Raw genomic sequence first — 13,249 nt, forward strand, 5'->3', positions numbered from 1 at the left:
CACGTGTGTAGAAGGGATTATCGCCGAGAGGTGCGATGAAAATTAGAATTAGAATGGTCATGCTGAGCAAGATAAATTACTTTTTTTCTTTTTGAGATTTCAAAAGTCCTATTGTTTCATAAGGGGCCACGTAAACAAGCACACTTAAGACAGGGGTGAGGATTTGTTCTTGAATGAAACAGTGTTTCCTTTTACTCCCACAGAGCAGAAAGAACTTCCACTTATGACAAAGTCTGTCAAAACAATATTGCATTCGCTGACAGCAGCACCCGGCTGTTTTATTAGATCTTAATCTCGGGAATTTTGCGTTATGAACCTTGTAATATTATTCCGAGGCAATGCACACGTTTGTTATTGTTGCTTGCTGTTTAAAATGCACCAGGGACTGGAGGAAGACTCCACAAGGAGTGAACCGAGGGAGGAGACTACATGACTATAATGGATGACTCAAGTGGCCATGGTACTGTCAGGGCAACTTGTGCCTCCAGGAAGAGATATGAGGGTTAAAGACGGAGTATACAGTGTACCACTGTAGGGCGGCCTTGGATATTTATATAACTGCATCGTACGGCTGTTTATAAGCAGCCTGGCTGTCCGATAAGGAAAAGAATGCATTAAAATATGGTAGGTGAACGAAAGAAAATGAACACAAAAGGCAAAAGCAAGAAGGGTTGCAGCTGAGAGTATTCTTCATCAGTCTTGTCGAGATGCCTGCGAGGTGTTTGCAACTGATTTTGATTTGATAAGCACTTCCGCCGACAGCAGAGTGGACAAAGAAAGCGTAAGAGGCTGAATAGGATGGCTCTTGAAAAATCAGCAGAAGAAAGGAAAATTGCAGGAGCAGGTGGTCCTCGTGTGTGTGTGTATACTTTTTCATTAAATAAGATCTGTCTCTGTGTTTCGAGAACATATCTGCTGACAGTGTTGGCACACTCTCTTAGCTCTGCACGTTTAGGTCTAAGCCAAGACGTACGATTGTCGATATCTTATGATGAATCAGTTCCTCAAATCCCAAGTGGATGGGAGGAAATGATTCCCTATTTCTGCCATAAAGATGAAGAAAACTGTGAGTTTATTTCATTGCAACAGTCTGGAGAAGCTGAACGAATCTGTACTTTACCATCACAGATCAGCATTGTTTAATCTAAAAAAGTGTCATAGATTCTGATTTAGATTGTGTTGGACGTCTTTAACCATCTTCTTGTCATCTTCTTCCCGGAAGTGGTCAGTGTACATTCGGGCCGCTGTCCGTAAAGAGAAAGGCCTTCCCATTCTGGTGGAGCTACTGAGGATAGACAACGACAAAGTAGTTTGTGCCGTCGCCACAGCTCTCCGAAACATGGCGCTGGACATCAGGAACAAGGAGCTTATAGGTGAGTTATGATAACTGGATTACGCCAACAAGGATTTATTCCACTACCTCTCGTTATTGCATAGATTACCGACATTTCTATTCTCTTTTTAGTAAGGGATTTAGTAGAATTTGAAGTAGAATGTGGTGACTGATCTCTGCTTTTTGTAAAGCTTTGACTCACTGATACCAGTTTTATGAGATTCCTGATTTAAGCGTTAAAATGCAAGAAGATTTAAGATGAAAATTCATAATATTGTTCTATCTTCCCTGTCATGTGCAGTTATTGCATTTGGAGCAGTGGTGACATCACACCATCATGTGACAGAGTTAAACAGTTTCTGGGATTTTTTGTTTTTAAAACAAAGACTAATATTTTGGCTCGGTTTAGCATTTGTGTTTGCACAACAATTACAAAAACTTTTGTCTCGTTGCATATATTTTACATAGAGAATGTGGATTCGTACTTCAATCATGAGGTTCCCAGCATGCGGCCAATGTTTCGGGACTGTCCTAACGTAGAGCTGGTCAGTTTCTGCTCTTTCTGTGACTTGCTGAGTTTAAAAAAGTTACATTTGAGTCTTCTTTCCTCAGCATCACCATCCACACCAAAGTTTGTGGCCAGTAGGAACTGGTAGTGCTTATTTGGGTGCGTTCACTGATCAGAAAAAAAGGTTGGATTTTTGGCTAATTGGAGTCACCAGATGATTTTTATAAACATTTCTACTTTTAAGTCAGAAAGATAGTTGCACATTTGTTTGTGTGTGTATGTCTGAAAAACGCATGCATGAAACTACAATTGCCTTTTTTGCAGACTCAATGTGGATGGAAGTGAGAGGATAGCATTAAGATTAATGTCAAATTTGTATGGCCTACGAATATGTTTTGGTTTCACCTTTATTTTTTTGTGATTTTGTAAAGTAATCATTTTCATATTTTTCCATCCAGCATTATGGTTTTTATCTCGCCATCAGTTTAACAGAGACTATTACATGTTGGTCTCTGAGAGACTGAGATTAATAAAGATTATACTGTGCCAGCTGTGAGTTCAGAAAATAACATGAATAATGTGTAATTGAGAAGGAAACGCTGAAGAGAGTGGGCGAGAGTGGTAGCAGATCAAAGGCTCGCATTAGTCTTTGAAAAGTACACTGGGTAATGAGTGAGCCCCAGTCAGTCTGGTAGAATCAACACATCTAGAGATCATTAGCTAACCTGACTCATATACACTGAGTGTGTGTGCATTTCCTTTTGTGCCTTCAAGTGTTTTCATGTATTAGACACATCCTTTTTTCTTTGTGGCTGTCCTCTCTTTGCTGCTGCCGGGCTAGTGCAGCAATAACAGGTCAATCATGTCGACCGAAAACCAAAAACATCTTTATCTCTCTAAACAGACACCTTACACACACACACACACACACACGAACGATTTTATGTATGTGCGCGTGCGTGCACGTTTTTTTGTTTTTTTTCCCTCTCTATCTCTAATATCTCTGACAATCTTAGCTTGTTGGTGGGCTCAACGGTTTCTATAGCAACTCTGGCACCCACTGTTTCACGCTGGAGGCTTTTGAAACATATCTTGGTTTTGCAGCAAGTTGTTGTTGTTCCTTGTTGCGGAACAACAAGGAATGCCGCCGCCAAGGCTCAACACGCCCCCCTACTACGCTCTGGCTGACGCACAGCAGCAGATTAAAGGATAATTAGAGCTCTCGCGCAGGCGCTTTGCTGGCTGTGAGTGATCTCCCTTTTGTGATTGTGTTTGTTTGTTTGTTTGTTTGTTTTCTCCAGTCTATCTGCAGACAAATTAGCACGGCAGATTAAAATAAACAAACGATAATTATATACATTTTTTTTTTAATGTGAAAACATATCAGCTTAACAAAACTTGGACATACTACAGCAAGTGGAATGCTTCGGAGCAACAAAGGTTGAATAGTTTGACCCTGCAAAAAACTGACCAAGTGTTGCTGCAGACATTGTTGCGATCTTTTTTATTCTGCATGCAAAGGAACAAACGTGCAGTAGTTGGGGGACTGCTAAAACTTTTACTCAATTGATTATCACCTGAATGCACAAGTTGTCCGATATTTGTAATTGTATAAATATCCAGGTGTTATTTTGAAATATTTTGGGGGTGATAATCTACAGCCCTGAGGAAAATTCCAAAAGGTTCAGTCCAATAAGTGAAAAATCCTGTGAGGTCATTTAAGCCCGTCTGTTTTCCCTTGTAGGAAGCTTTGACTCACTGATACCAGTTTTATGAGATTCCTGATTTAAGCGTTAAAATGCAAGAAGATTTAAGATGAAAATTCATAATATTGTTCTATCTTCCCTGTCATGTGCAGTTATTGCATTTGGAACAGTGGTGACATCACACCATCATGTGACAGAGTTAAACAGTTTCTGGGATTTTATGTTTTTAAAAACAAAGACTAATATTTTGGCTCGGTTTAGCATTTGTGTTTGCACAACAATTACAAAAACTTTTGTCTCGTTGCATATATTTTACATAGAGAATGTAGATTCGTACTACATTCTCTATGTAGGATGGTGATGTGGATGGTGTTTTTGATCACGGTGTTGTGTAAAAGAACATTTGGAGTCACTTCTGAAAGGCCATCTTGTCTCGTTGGTTGTTGTGTTGCCTGACAACAACGGCCTTTGCACTCTTCCAGACTTGGAACAAATCTCTGTTCATGTATGGTTAAGCTTGGCTGTTTTATCAAGTTGGTGCTAACCAGGAGGTTACCATACCTGTAAACTAAAATCAGGTTGAGGTGTTCAAATTCAGAGTTCTCCTCCACAACTAGGTACTGTTAAAAATGCTTGGTATTTTTGGTTTTAAAGCTAATCTTAATCATTAGGATTAGCTGTTTTCATTTGTCTTGCCAGAGCAAAATAAATGAAGGTAAATTAGTCTGATCAGCATTGGGGATTTTTTAAATCAGCCTTTTTTTATTGACCTTTTCACTAATTAAAGTAGAGTGTTTTGACTAAGACCACTAAAATGTTCTTTGTTTATAAATATTGCATGTAAAAAATGAGAATTGTAAGTTTTAACAGCCATTAGCTTTCCTGAGCAAAAGCAGAATGAGGTAAACATTTTAATGGACTGACATTCAGATGAAGTGAGAGCAGGAGTCAGTTAATTAAACATTGTACAAATTCATAAAGAAATAATTCCCCCTTTTTTTGTTTTTTAGGATCTTCAATTAAACTGCAACATGACTCACTTATAGTTGAGATGTGCCACGTTCCACATGTTTCTGATTTGAGCGTGTTTCTCCATCTTAAAGAGTCATTAGTGCTGGACAGGGAAATACTTCAGAAAATGTGCAGATTATTTTATAATTACGCATACAGATTAAGTACACATTACAGCAGCAAATTTTAATATATTTTATTGTGATCTTATGTTAAAGTGCATAACAAAGTAACACGCTAGTGACGTTTAAGGCAAACGATGAGCTTCTGAAAAGGTTCTGCAAACATAAAAACTTAGATTATAGTTTTTATGTTCGCATTGAACCACACCTATGAGAAGCAAAGAAGAATCCGAGACTTGCGTGGTAACTATGGATGAGTTGCAATTATTAAACCCAATCAGTCAGCCTCTCTGCAAAACTGACCTATAAAAGAGTGGTCAAAAAAAAAAAATGTTGAAAAGAGACCACCAAAATATTATTTAATTCTTCCTGCAAGGACACACACCCATTACGTGGAAATGGATGATCATAAAATCCTCATAATTAACAGAAATTAAGGCTAATTGATCTATGTAATGTTTTGCTTCGTTAAGCTACAGAAATAAATGAACATTGCAGTAATATCCTAATTCACTAAATATGACTATGGCTTGAAATACAGACTGGAATGTAACTGAAATTTTGCTAAGACTTAAAAATATACGCTCTTAAAGGATAACAGAGTTCAGTCTGACTGTGATTAGGTTATTTTGTAAACAAACCTTGGCAAACAATTTAGTCTCGAGATGTGAAAAGCTGGTAGAGACATATCCAAAATACTTGGAACTGTAATTGCACAGAAAAGCGGTTCTGCAAGGTATTGACTAACAGGGACTGAATGTAGCACACTGCACTTCCCATACTGTCATTTGTAAAAAAAAAAAAATAATAATAGTAATAATCAGAAAATCTTGTCTCATTCTTCTTCCGTTTCAGAGTTATGCTTCATTTTATAATTGTCTGCCTCATGAAAATCCCAATAAAATACACCAAAGTCTGTGGTTGCATCAGGTCATGTATCTTTTTCTTAAATTAATTTAATTTAAATAATAGTTTAGCAGAAGACAACTGGTGTTCAATGGAAGCAAGCTGCCGTCCTTCTGTTGGAAGAATGCAGTCGCTCGTGTTGAACCACAGAATCTTACATGGAGAAGCTCTAATTTTCTTTTCTAGAGACCAGTGACGTAGCTGTAGCCTTTCAGTATGACTCCTTGTGTTTAACATGCACAGCATCATTCTGGGTTCTCCTTGTGCAAACAGGAGGCTCGGGAGCAACCAAAGTGCAATCAAGGCGTCAGAGCTTCTTAATCACACAGTCTGACTAACTCAACTGTAAACACAATGGCACAAACAATAAACATGGTTGTAACAGAGGATGCATAAAAATATGAGTTTTTATTTCCTATGGCTTTCAAAACATGCACATGTCAGCGCTACACTGTACATGTGAATAGCAATTTTTTTTTGTGTCCAATTTCTGACCAAGACTAGGTCAGTTTTGTGATCGGTTCTAAATTGTAAACATTGCCAAATTTTAAAAAATGTGGTTTTATTTTTGCTTAATGCTTCTAGCACTTTCATCTGACTTTTAAAAAAACTCATAGATTTTATTTGTGCTGTAGTTTGGCATAATATAGTGGAAAATCCATTAATGACTATGTTTCCTTGCATCCTGTTGTGAGGCACGTTGTCAAAAGGTCGTTCTGATTCATTTCCTTCTCTACATACTCTTTCCTCTACATATGGAATCCTCTGAGGCCCAAATATACCTTTAGCAGGAAAGGATAAAAGGAGAGACGATCCTCCTGTAAGGCTCAAGAAAGAGGAACTGCAGGTGAATCCTGGCATAATCTTTCCTGACCTTGTTGGTACAAGCAGAACGAAGAAAGAGACGATAGTAAGAGAAGAGTCACTACATCGGCACATCTCCATGAAGAGTACAAGTAGCTCTCTTGTAATTTCTGTTTTTTGCAAACTCTCAGCCGATTAAGATGGATAAGAAAGAAGCAGAGGCCAAGCTTTTAGGAAAGACAAGTCCAAATATCCTCCATCCTCCGATGTTTTGTCTGTGCGATTTCACAGATTTAGCTGATTTGTTTTTGCAAGATCAAACTTGCAACTAATTACAATACAACCCCGCATGACAAATCTCCTCAAACATCACCTCGTTCTGAAAAACTGAAACTGAATCCCCGCACCCCCCCCTCCCACTACATCTTCGAAAACTGCTGCAAGAGTGTGTCATAAGCCGTTAGTGCCGGTGAGTTTGGCATGATCACCATGGGGGAATGGTAGTCTGCATGAGAGCTCATCAGGGGTAGAGGAGGATCATCTTTCACACACTACAACCTTTGTGTCAAATCCTCTGGAAAGCTCTCTATGATTGGATACCGGGGAGACAAGCAGGAGGAAAAGAGCAAGAAGTGGCACAAGACTAGAGAGGGATAAAAGGGAAAAAGTATAGTGAAGCCAAGTCAGCCTAAGAATATAGAGCGATGGAAGAGGAAAGAGATGAGAGAACAGTGACAGCTGAGTCTTAACTGCATATGTATGCTTACTCTGAAATCCCTCAGTAATGTGATTTTGTGCTATATTGATGTCTCTGCGACTCCTTCTTTTCATCTCTGTGTTTTGGGTCTCTCCTGATTTCACCTCCTTTATGGCTTTGATTTGCATATTATAGTCTATGGTCGTGTAGCGATACATGCACTTCATTCATCGCCGTACTATCTGTCAGGGCAATTCTTACTGTTGACTTAAAAATGGTAATTTGACACACATGAATTTGGAACGGCACTTTAATGCCTGAAAGGCTGTTTCTTGTTCTTGTAAGAGAGAGTGAGAGAGAGGCAGCTCCCATTTACGCAGAATAAATTTGTTTTATGAAGATCAAGGAACCTTGTTTTACTTTGGTAGATGGTGCAAACCAAGATTTGCTTAGAATTGGAAAACGTAATGTGTGTTCATTCAGGACGCCTAATAGGTTGAAGGGACCTGCTAATCTGACCAAACAGGATTCTTCTCACTGGAAATAACAGTAATATTTATACATTCCCCCAATCAGAGTCCTGACTCGAACCCAACAGAGAATCTGTGAAGGCAGCGGCAGATTATAATTGCAAGGAGGATTTCCAACCTCAAAGACTTGGAGCTCATCACGAAAGGTGAATCATAATTTCTGGGATATTGTTTTTGGAAAGACGTTCATGAATGCTTGCTGTTGAATTCTGGGCGGTGGAACCTTGGAATCGGAAAACACCACAGTGTGCATTTGGAAACGCAGTGAGCAAAACTCGGTTTGTCATTTCTGGGCAAGTTTATTTTGCGCATCTGACTCTTCCACTGCCACAACCTGTGTGCATCCATTAGTTAGCCACATGTAGCTGTGGCATGCATTATGAGATATGCACAAGGTACAAGTGCTAGGAAAACTTCTGGCAGGTCATTAATAATAGATATGAAATTATCTCATGGGGAGAAGGTGGCCGTATCTTTTACCTTGAGCTTGAATATGATTTCCACCTTTGATGTTGAAGTGCGATTGGGTGTACATTCTGCAACTTCTGAAAATTAACATTTGGTGATTTATTTTATTTTTTTTTCCCTTTAAAACTTAAAATTAATGGCAGAATATTTATGGGGTTATTTAAAACTTCTCAAACCATTTTGCACTTCTTGAAACCTGAGGTTAAAAATACTCTGTGTGTGTGTGTGTATATATATACATATATCTATATATATCTATATATATATATAGATATATATCTATATATATATATATATATATATATATATATATTTATACTTTTATTGTCTTTCATGTCCACACTTGATCTCAGTAACCCTGATGGAGCTCAGAGAAAGTCCTGGCAACATTGTAACCTTAGAAAAGAGAGTAGTCAGATCATTGTGATTGACTGCAACAGATGTCGTATTGTAATTTTCAACAATAAGGTTTTAATGGGATACTTTTATATGGGCACACTCATATGATAGTGATGTTTGCACATAAAATGTTGTGGAGTGAAATCATCCCTCCATTTGTAGGGTCACAGGGGACTGATGCCCATCTCCAGCAGTCAATGGGCGAAAGGATGGATACACCATGGAGAGCTGTTCCAGTCACAATTAAATGCATAAATAAATATCGTTATTAATAAATAATATATAAATTCCCCCCATGAAATAAAAATATGCACTCATGAAAAAAATAAAAATATGAAAATATATTTTTCAATGGACAGTTGTTTTTGTTATTCATTTATTTAGTAAGTAACTTACTTACTGTTCATTTATTTATTCATCTGTTTATTTCATTTTTTATTTTGCAATGGTGTTTTATTTTGTGACACTTATTTTGCAAACGCACTTCCTGGACTTTTATTGTTTTTAAACTTTGTTTTTATTTCAGGCTCTTTTTTTTTCATGTTCTTATATTCAAATCATGGGACGGGTTCTTTTTTTTCTGCTGGCCCCTTTGCAAAGTCAGTTCACTTCTGTATCGAACAAAGCGGCCCTCAAATCTTTATGAATCAAAGTTTTCCTGCTCCTGAAAAAAAATCTGAATATTCATTTAGTTTTTATTTTGTGGGGACATTTATTTGATGGAGTATTTACTATTCCTTTGTTGCGATTTATTTATTTATGTTGCCAGTACATCATAACATAATTTTTTTTCTTCTGTACAAAAATCACTGAATATCAGTTTCTATTGGACTATATCAAAATAGCTGTTTGTTAGCATGTCTGTTTCGAACTGAGAGCAGGGCACAATCACTTTTTGTGGACATGTTTCACTTAATGTTTGAACAGAGAAAATTGAGCGATACAATATTGCTAAAATAAGATAAGATGTACTTTATTGATCACTGGATTGGAAAATTATTCTCTGGTCCGTTGGGATCATCCTGTTTTTCTACTGCCTCCCCCGCTTGCCTTCTCGGTGCAGTTTGTCAGTTTTTCTGTCTTCCACTTCCTTACCTCATCTCCTACTTTTTTTTTTTTTTTTGTTCCTCCTTCTCCGTCACACCCCTCTCTGTCTTTTTCCCCAGACATGAGCTCATAGCGCCTTATATCTCTCATTCTTTGTGTGTTGCGTTGATGACATCAGTCTCAAGGAGTGTTACTGTGGAAACCAAAATAGTGCAGCACAGGGATGTCACTAATTGCACGACTAAGTGTGTGTACGTCGGAGTGTGTTTATGATGAATGTCGGGCACCGTGTTGCAAATAATTAAAAATGTGACGAAAACTGAAATATGTCCTTTATTATTATTATTATTATTATTATTATTTATTTTACTCTCACACATGCTCTCAGAAAACGTGTCAGAATCAGCGTGCTATGAGCAACTAAAGTTGTCAGCCAGCCAAGGCAATTTTTTTTTTTTTTTGCTGTCCTCGCACACGCCAGATTCTACATATTTTGTCTTCTCGGCTGTCAACAGACTGCACAGTCCTAGACATAAACAACTTTGCACGGCGAGCAGGCTGAGAGACGGTGCGGCCGGGTCCGCTGACTCACACAGTGTTGACACACACTTCTCCGTCTCTTCTGCGGCACTACTTTATGAAATTTCTCTGTCGCCTGTGGGATGAATTTCTCATGTGTGAGGGCATGGCATGTCTTTTATCAGCATACTTTGTTCTCTCTGGCATTCCTCGTTCTGTGCGCCTCTGAACCCAACAGGGAGCACGACAGCTAGAGAAAAATGGAGAACAATAAAGAGAGACAGAGACGGGGACAGAAAGTGCTGCCGTGTGATTATGAGATTGGTTTTTTTTTTCCTCAGCTTTTATGTCATCAGTCTAACTCGAGCTGAGGAACCCTTATGAGTTGCACAAAAAACATCAAGCTGAAGGTTTCAAATGATCTGTTCATACCCAAGAGCTTGGGATTTTCTTCTCAAAACAGTTCATTAAGAAGAGTATTGTCACTCTGAAACTTTATTAAATGTTCCGTAACCATGATGGAACAATTATTTATTCTTTATTCTTCTAACAAGGTTGCAGGTTTCATACATTTGGAAATTATTCCTGCCTTTTTTATCCCCCCTGTCCCCTTCCCCGGCAGCTCCTGCTGTAAACTCGTCATCTGCAGACATCAGAGGCAGACACAGAGTGTGAGGTATAACCGCTGTGAAAAGCACCAGACTCAGGAAGTCTGACTTATTTCTAACTGGGAAAGAAATTTCCCTCAATTTCAAACCTTTTCGAGAGCTGCTGCATTTCAGATGGGTATTCTTCATTTAACTTCAGAAAAAAATAAAGGGATAGACTTTGCAATCAGATTGAGGATGGTGATCAATATTGACTTTGGGATGCTTTACTGTGTCCATTAAATAAAACATAAATGCTTCATCTTTTAATGCTCTGCGATATTATACGATAAAGTGATTGTCTATGGCTGCCCGAATGGCATGTGATTCTTTTCAGCGTCAGTGAAACTACAAGCATTTTAATATTTCTGTGTGTTCTTCAGAATGACTGCCTTCAAAGGGTGTCACTCAAATGTGTTTCATGTTTTAGTAAAGGAGCAGCATCCTGTTGCTGTGAATATGGCACCACCTGTCAGGGCAATGATGAATTGCAGTCACATATGGAGAAAGCGGATTCTTATCATACAGAGGAGCTGAAACAGTCATTCCCCAGAACAGATGACGGCAGAAATTGTTTTGGATTGTTGTACCGTCACATAAAGAGTCGGCGACGTAAACAAATAAAAGCCTGCATTGCCTAATTCAACCACTTGTTCAGTTTAATGGTCAACATAAAAACGAGTACGGCATCCGAAAATCATCTTTGCGTTTCAGGTGAACGTGTCTGCACTTGGACAAAATGCTTCACTGCTCGACGTCGAGGTTTGTCCCTTTCTCAGCAGTTTGACTTTTTACAGTTAAAGCTCCGACCGTCTTATGAGCTTTAATTGAAGTTCAGAAAATTCTCCAGCAATCCTGAAAGCCACTGGCTTCTGATGCCATTAAGCATATAGACAATCAGACACCACAAACAATCAAGCTGTTTCATCTTCCCCCATCTCTCCCTGAGACAATTACCTCCAATTTCACTTCAATAACATTCTCCCTTCTCCGTCAGTAAACAATCAAATCACTCCATTGTTGAAGGTAATTGGATCCTTTTAAATCAAATCAGCTGTTATGGCCATGATGAAGCATGGCCTGCGCTGCAGCGGCTGGTGACACATGAGGGAATGCAGCGCAGGAATACATTACTGTCTCTGCCCCTCAGGTAAAGATCGCTATATTGGAAGAGCTGTGTAATACAGGTTTATTAGGCTGTGCAGTGATCAGCACAAGGCTTGTCTCCGTCCTTGAGGACGTGTTCCACTTGTAGCTCGCGCTCCAGAAACAAAGACGGCGGATGTAGTAGGAAGGCTGACGTGCACGCTTTGTGTGATGCAGCTTTAAGACACGTTAATTTGTCAAATCTCATAAAAAAAATGTTGACGTAAACACGTCCCTCGCTTTTTATCCACCGTATGTATATTCTCTCATAAAGTGTGCTGCTACCACCGCAAGCTTCGGCATACTTTATTTGTTTTTTTTTTTTGTTTTTTTTTGCGAGATAGCAACCCTGCCCCTGAATTTGGGTTTCTATCTTAATCTTAATAATAAATGTGCTTTGACCTAAACTGGTCCATTGCACCTCTGAATGTATGTTTAGGTTTAGGGTAGTTGTAGTACAGCGAGCTGAATGTTTGCCCCAGCCTCAAGACGTTTGCAGCACTCAACAGGTTTTCCTTGAAGATTTCTTAACTCCACTCAGCTTACCTTTCCTTGCCACAGTATGCACCTGCTGCCACCATGTTTCACCTCTGAGTTTGTGTGAAGGCTTTGGTACAGCATTTGTAAATTAACTTGTCACTTTTGAAGACCGCAGACTGATCGGACTGAACGGTGTACAACCCTGCTGATCTTTCTGGTGCCGTTCTCTTGCCTTGATGATGGCGTTTGATTGCAAATGGTCCTCCATCCCGTAGATTCTCAACTGTGGTTCTCAGAGCCTGCCGCACTACGCGTTTCAAGTATTTCCCTTGACTAAAGGTGTGTATCTAGAGGACTGGATGATTAACCGGCTTAAGGAACACTTGATGGCATGTTGAGGAGGTAATGCGATCATTTGAATCAAGTGTGCTGTAGGACAGAGACGGATTTAAGACAAGACGGACCAGGATTAAGGAACCCTGCTCTTGCAAACTTCTGAACCCTTCACAGAACAGCTGTAATTGCACTGAGTGTAAATAAATAACATGGATTATTGGGAGAAATCTGCAGCCAGATGGTGGCCGTGTTTTGAAGATTTTCCTTCCACTTTGCAATCATGTGTCTCTTTGTCAGTCTATCACTGATAGAGTACACTTATTTTTTATTTTTTTGGTGGGTGGGGGGGGCGGTTGTAATGTGACATAATGCGGAAAAAGTTTATAAATGCCTTCGCAAGGGATTATCATGTTTTAAGCATAGCGGCCTTTGAGGAGACCGTGATGGGAACATCAAAAGCTTGAGCTTGGAATTTACTGAATCTTAAACTAATTTTGGGGAAAGTGCATCAACTACTTCTCATTTAGCTTAATCTATTATTCATCAATAAACATCTTACACTCCCTGAAATTGTTCTGTGTACATGTAGG

At 39.0% G+C, this 13,249-nt stretch overlaps 1 protein-coding gene across 1 annotated transcript in view; it reads left to right on the forward strand.

Annotated features, from left to right (window-relative positions):
- Window positions 1-13,249, forward strand: part of LOC106904022 (catenin delta-2-like) — a 192,818-nt gene that overhangs the window by 153,837 nt on the left and 25,732 nt on the right. Inside the window, exon 19 of the mRNA XM_088001444.1 lies at window positions 1,223-1,373. Coding sequence (XP_087857570.1) covers window positions 1,223-1,373 — 151 coding nt within the window. The remainder of the gene's footprint in view (window positions 1-1,222; window positions 1,374-13,249) is intronic.

Source organism: Poecilia mexicana, unplaced genomic scaffold (assembly GCF_051168715.1).
Source record: "Poecilia mexicana isolate PSO_F unplaced genomic scaffold, ASM5116871v1 scaffold_20, whole genome shotgun sequence".
Lineage (NCBI taxonomy): Eukaryota > Metazoa > Chordata > Actinopteri > Cyprinodontiformes > Poeciliidae > Poecilia > Poecilia mexicana.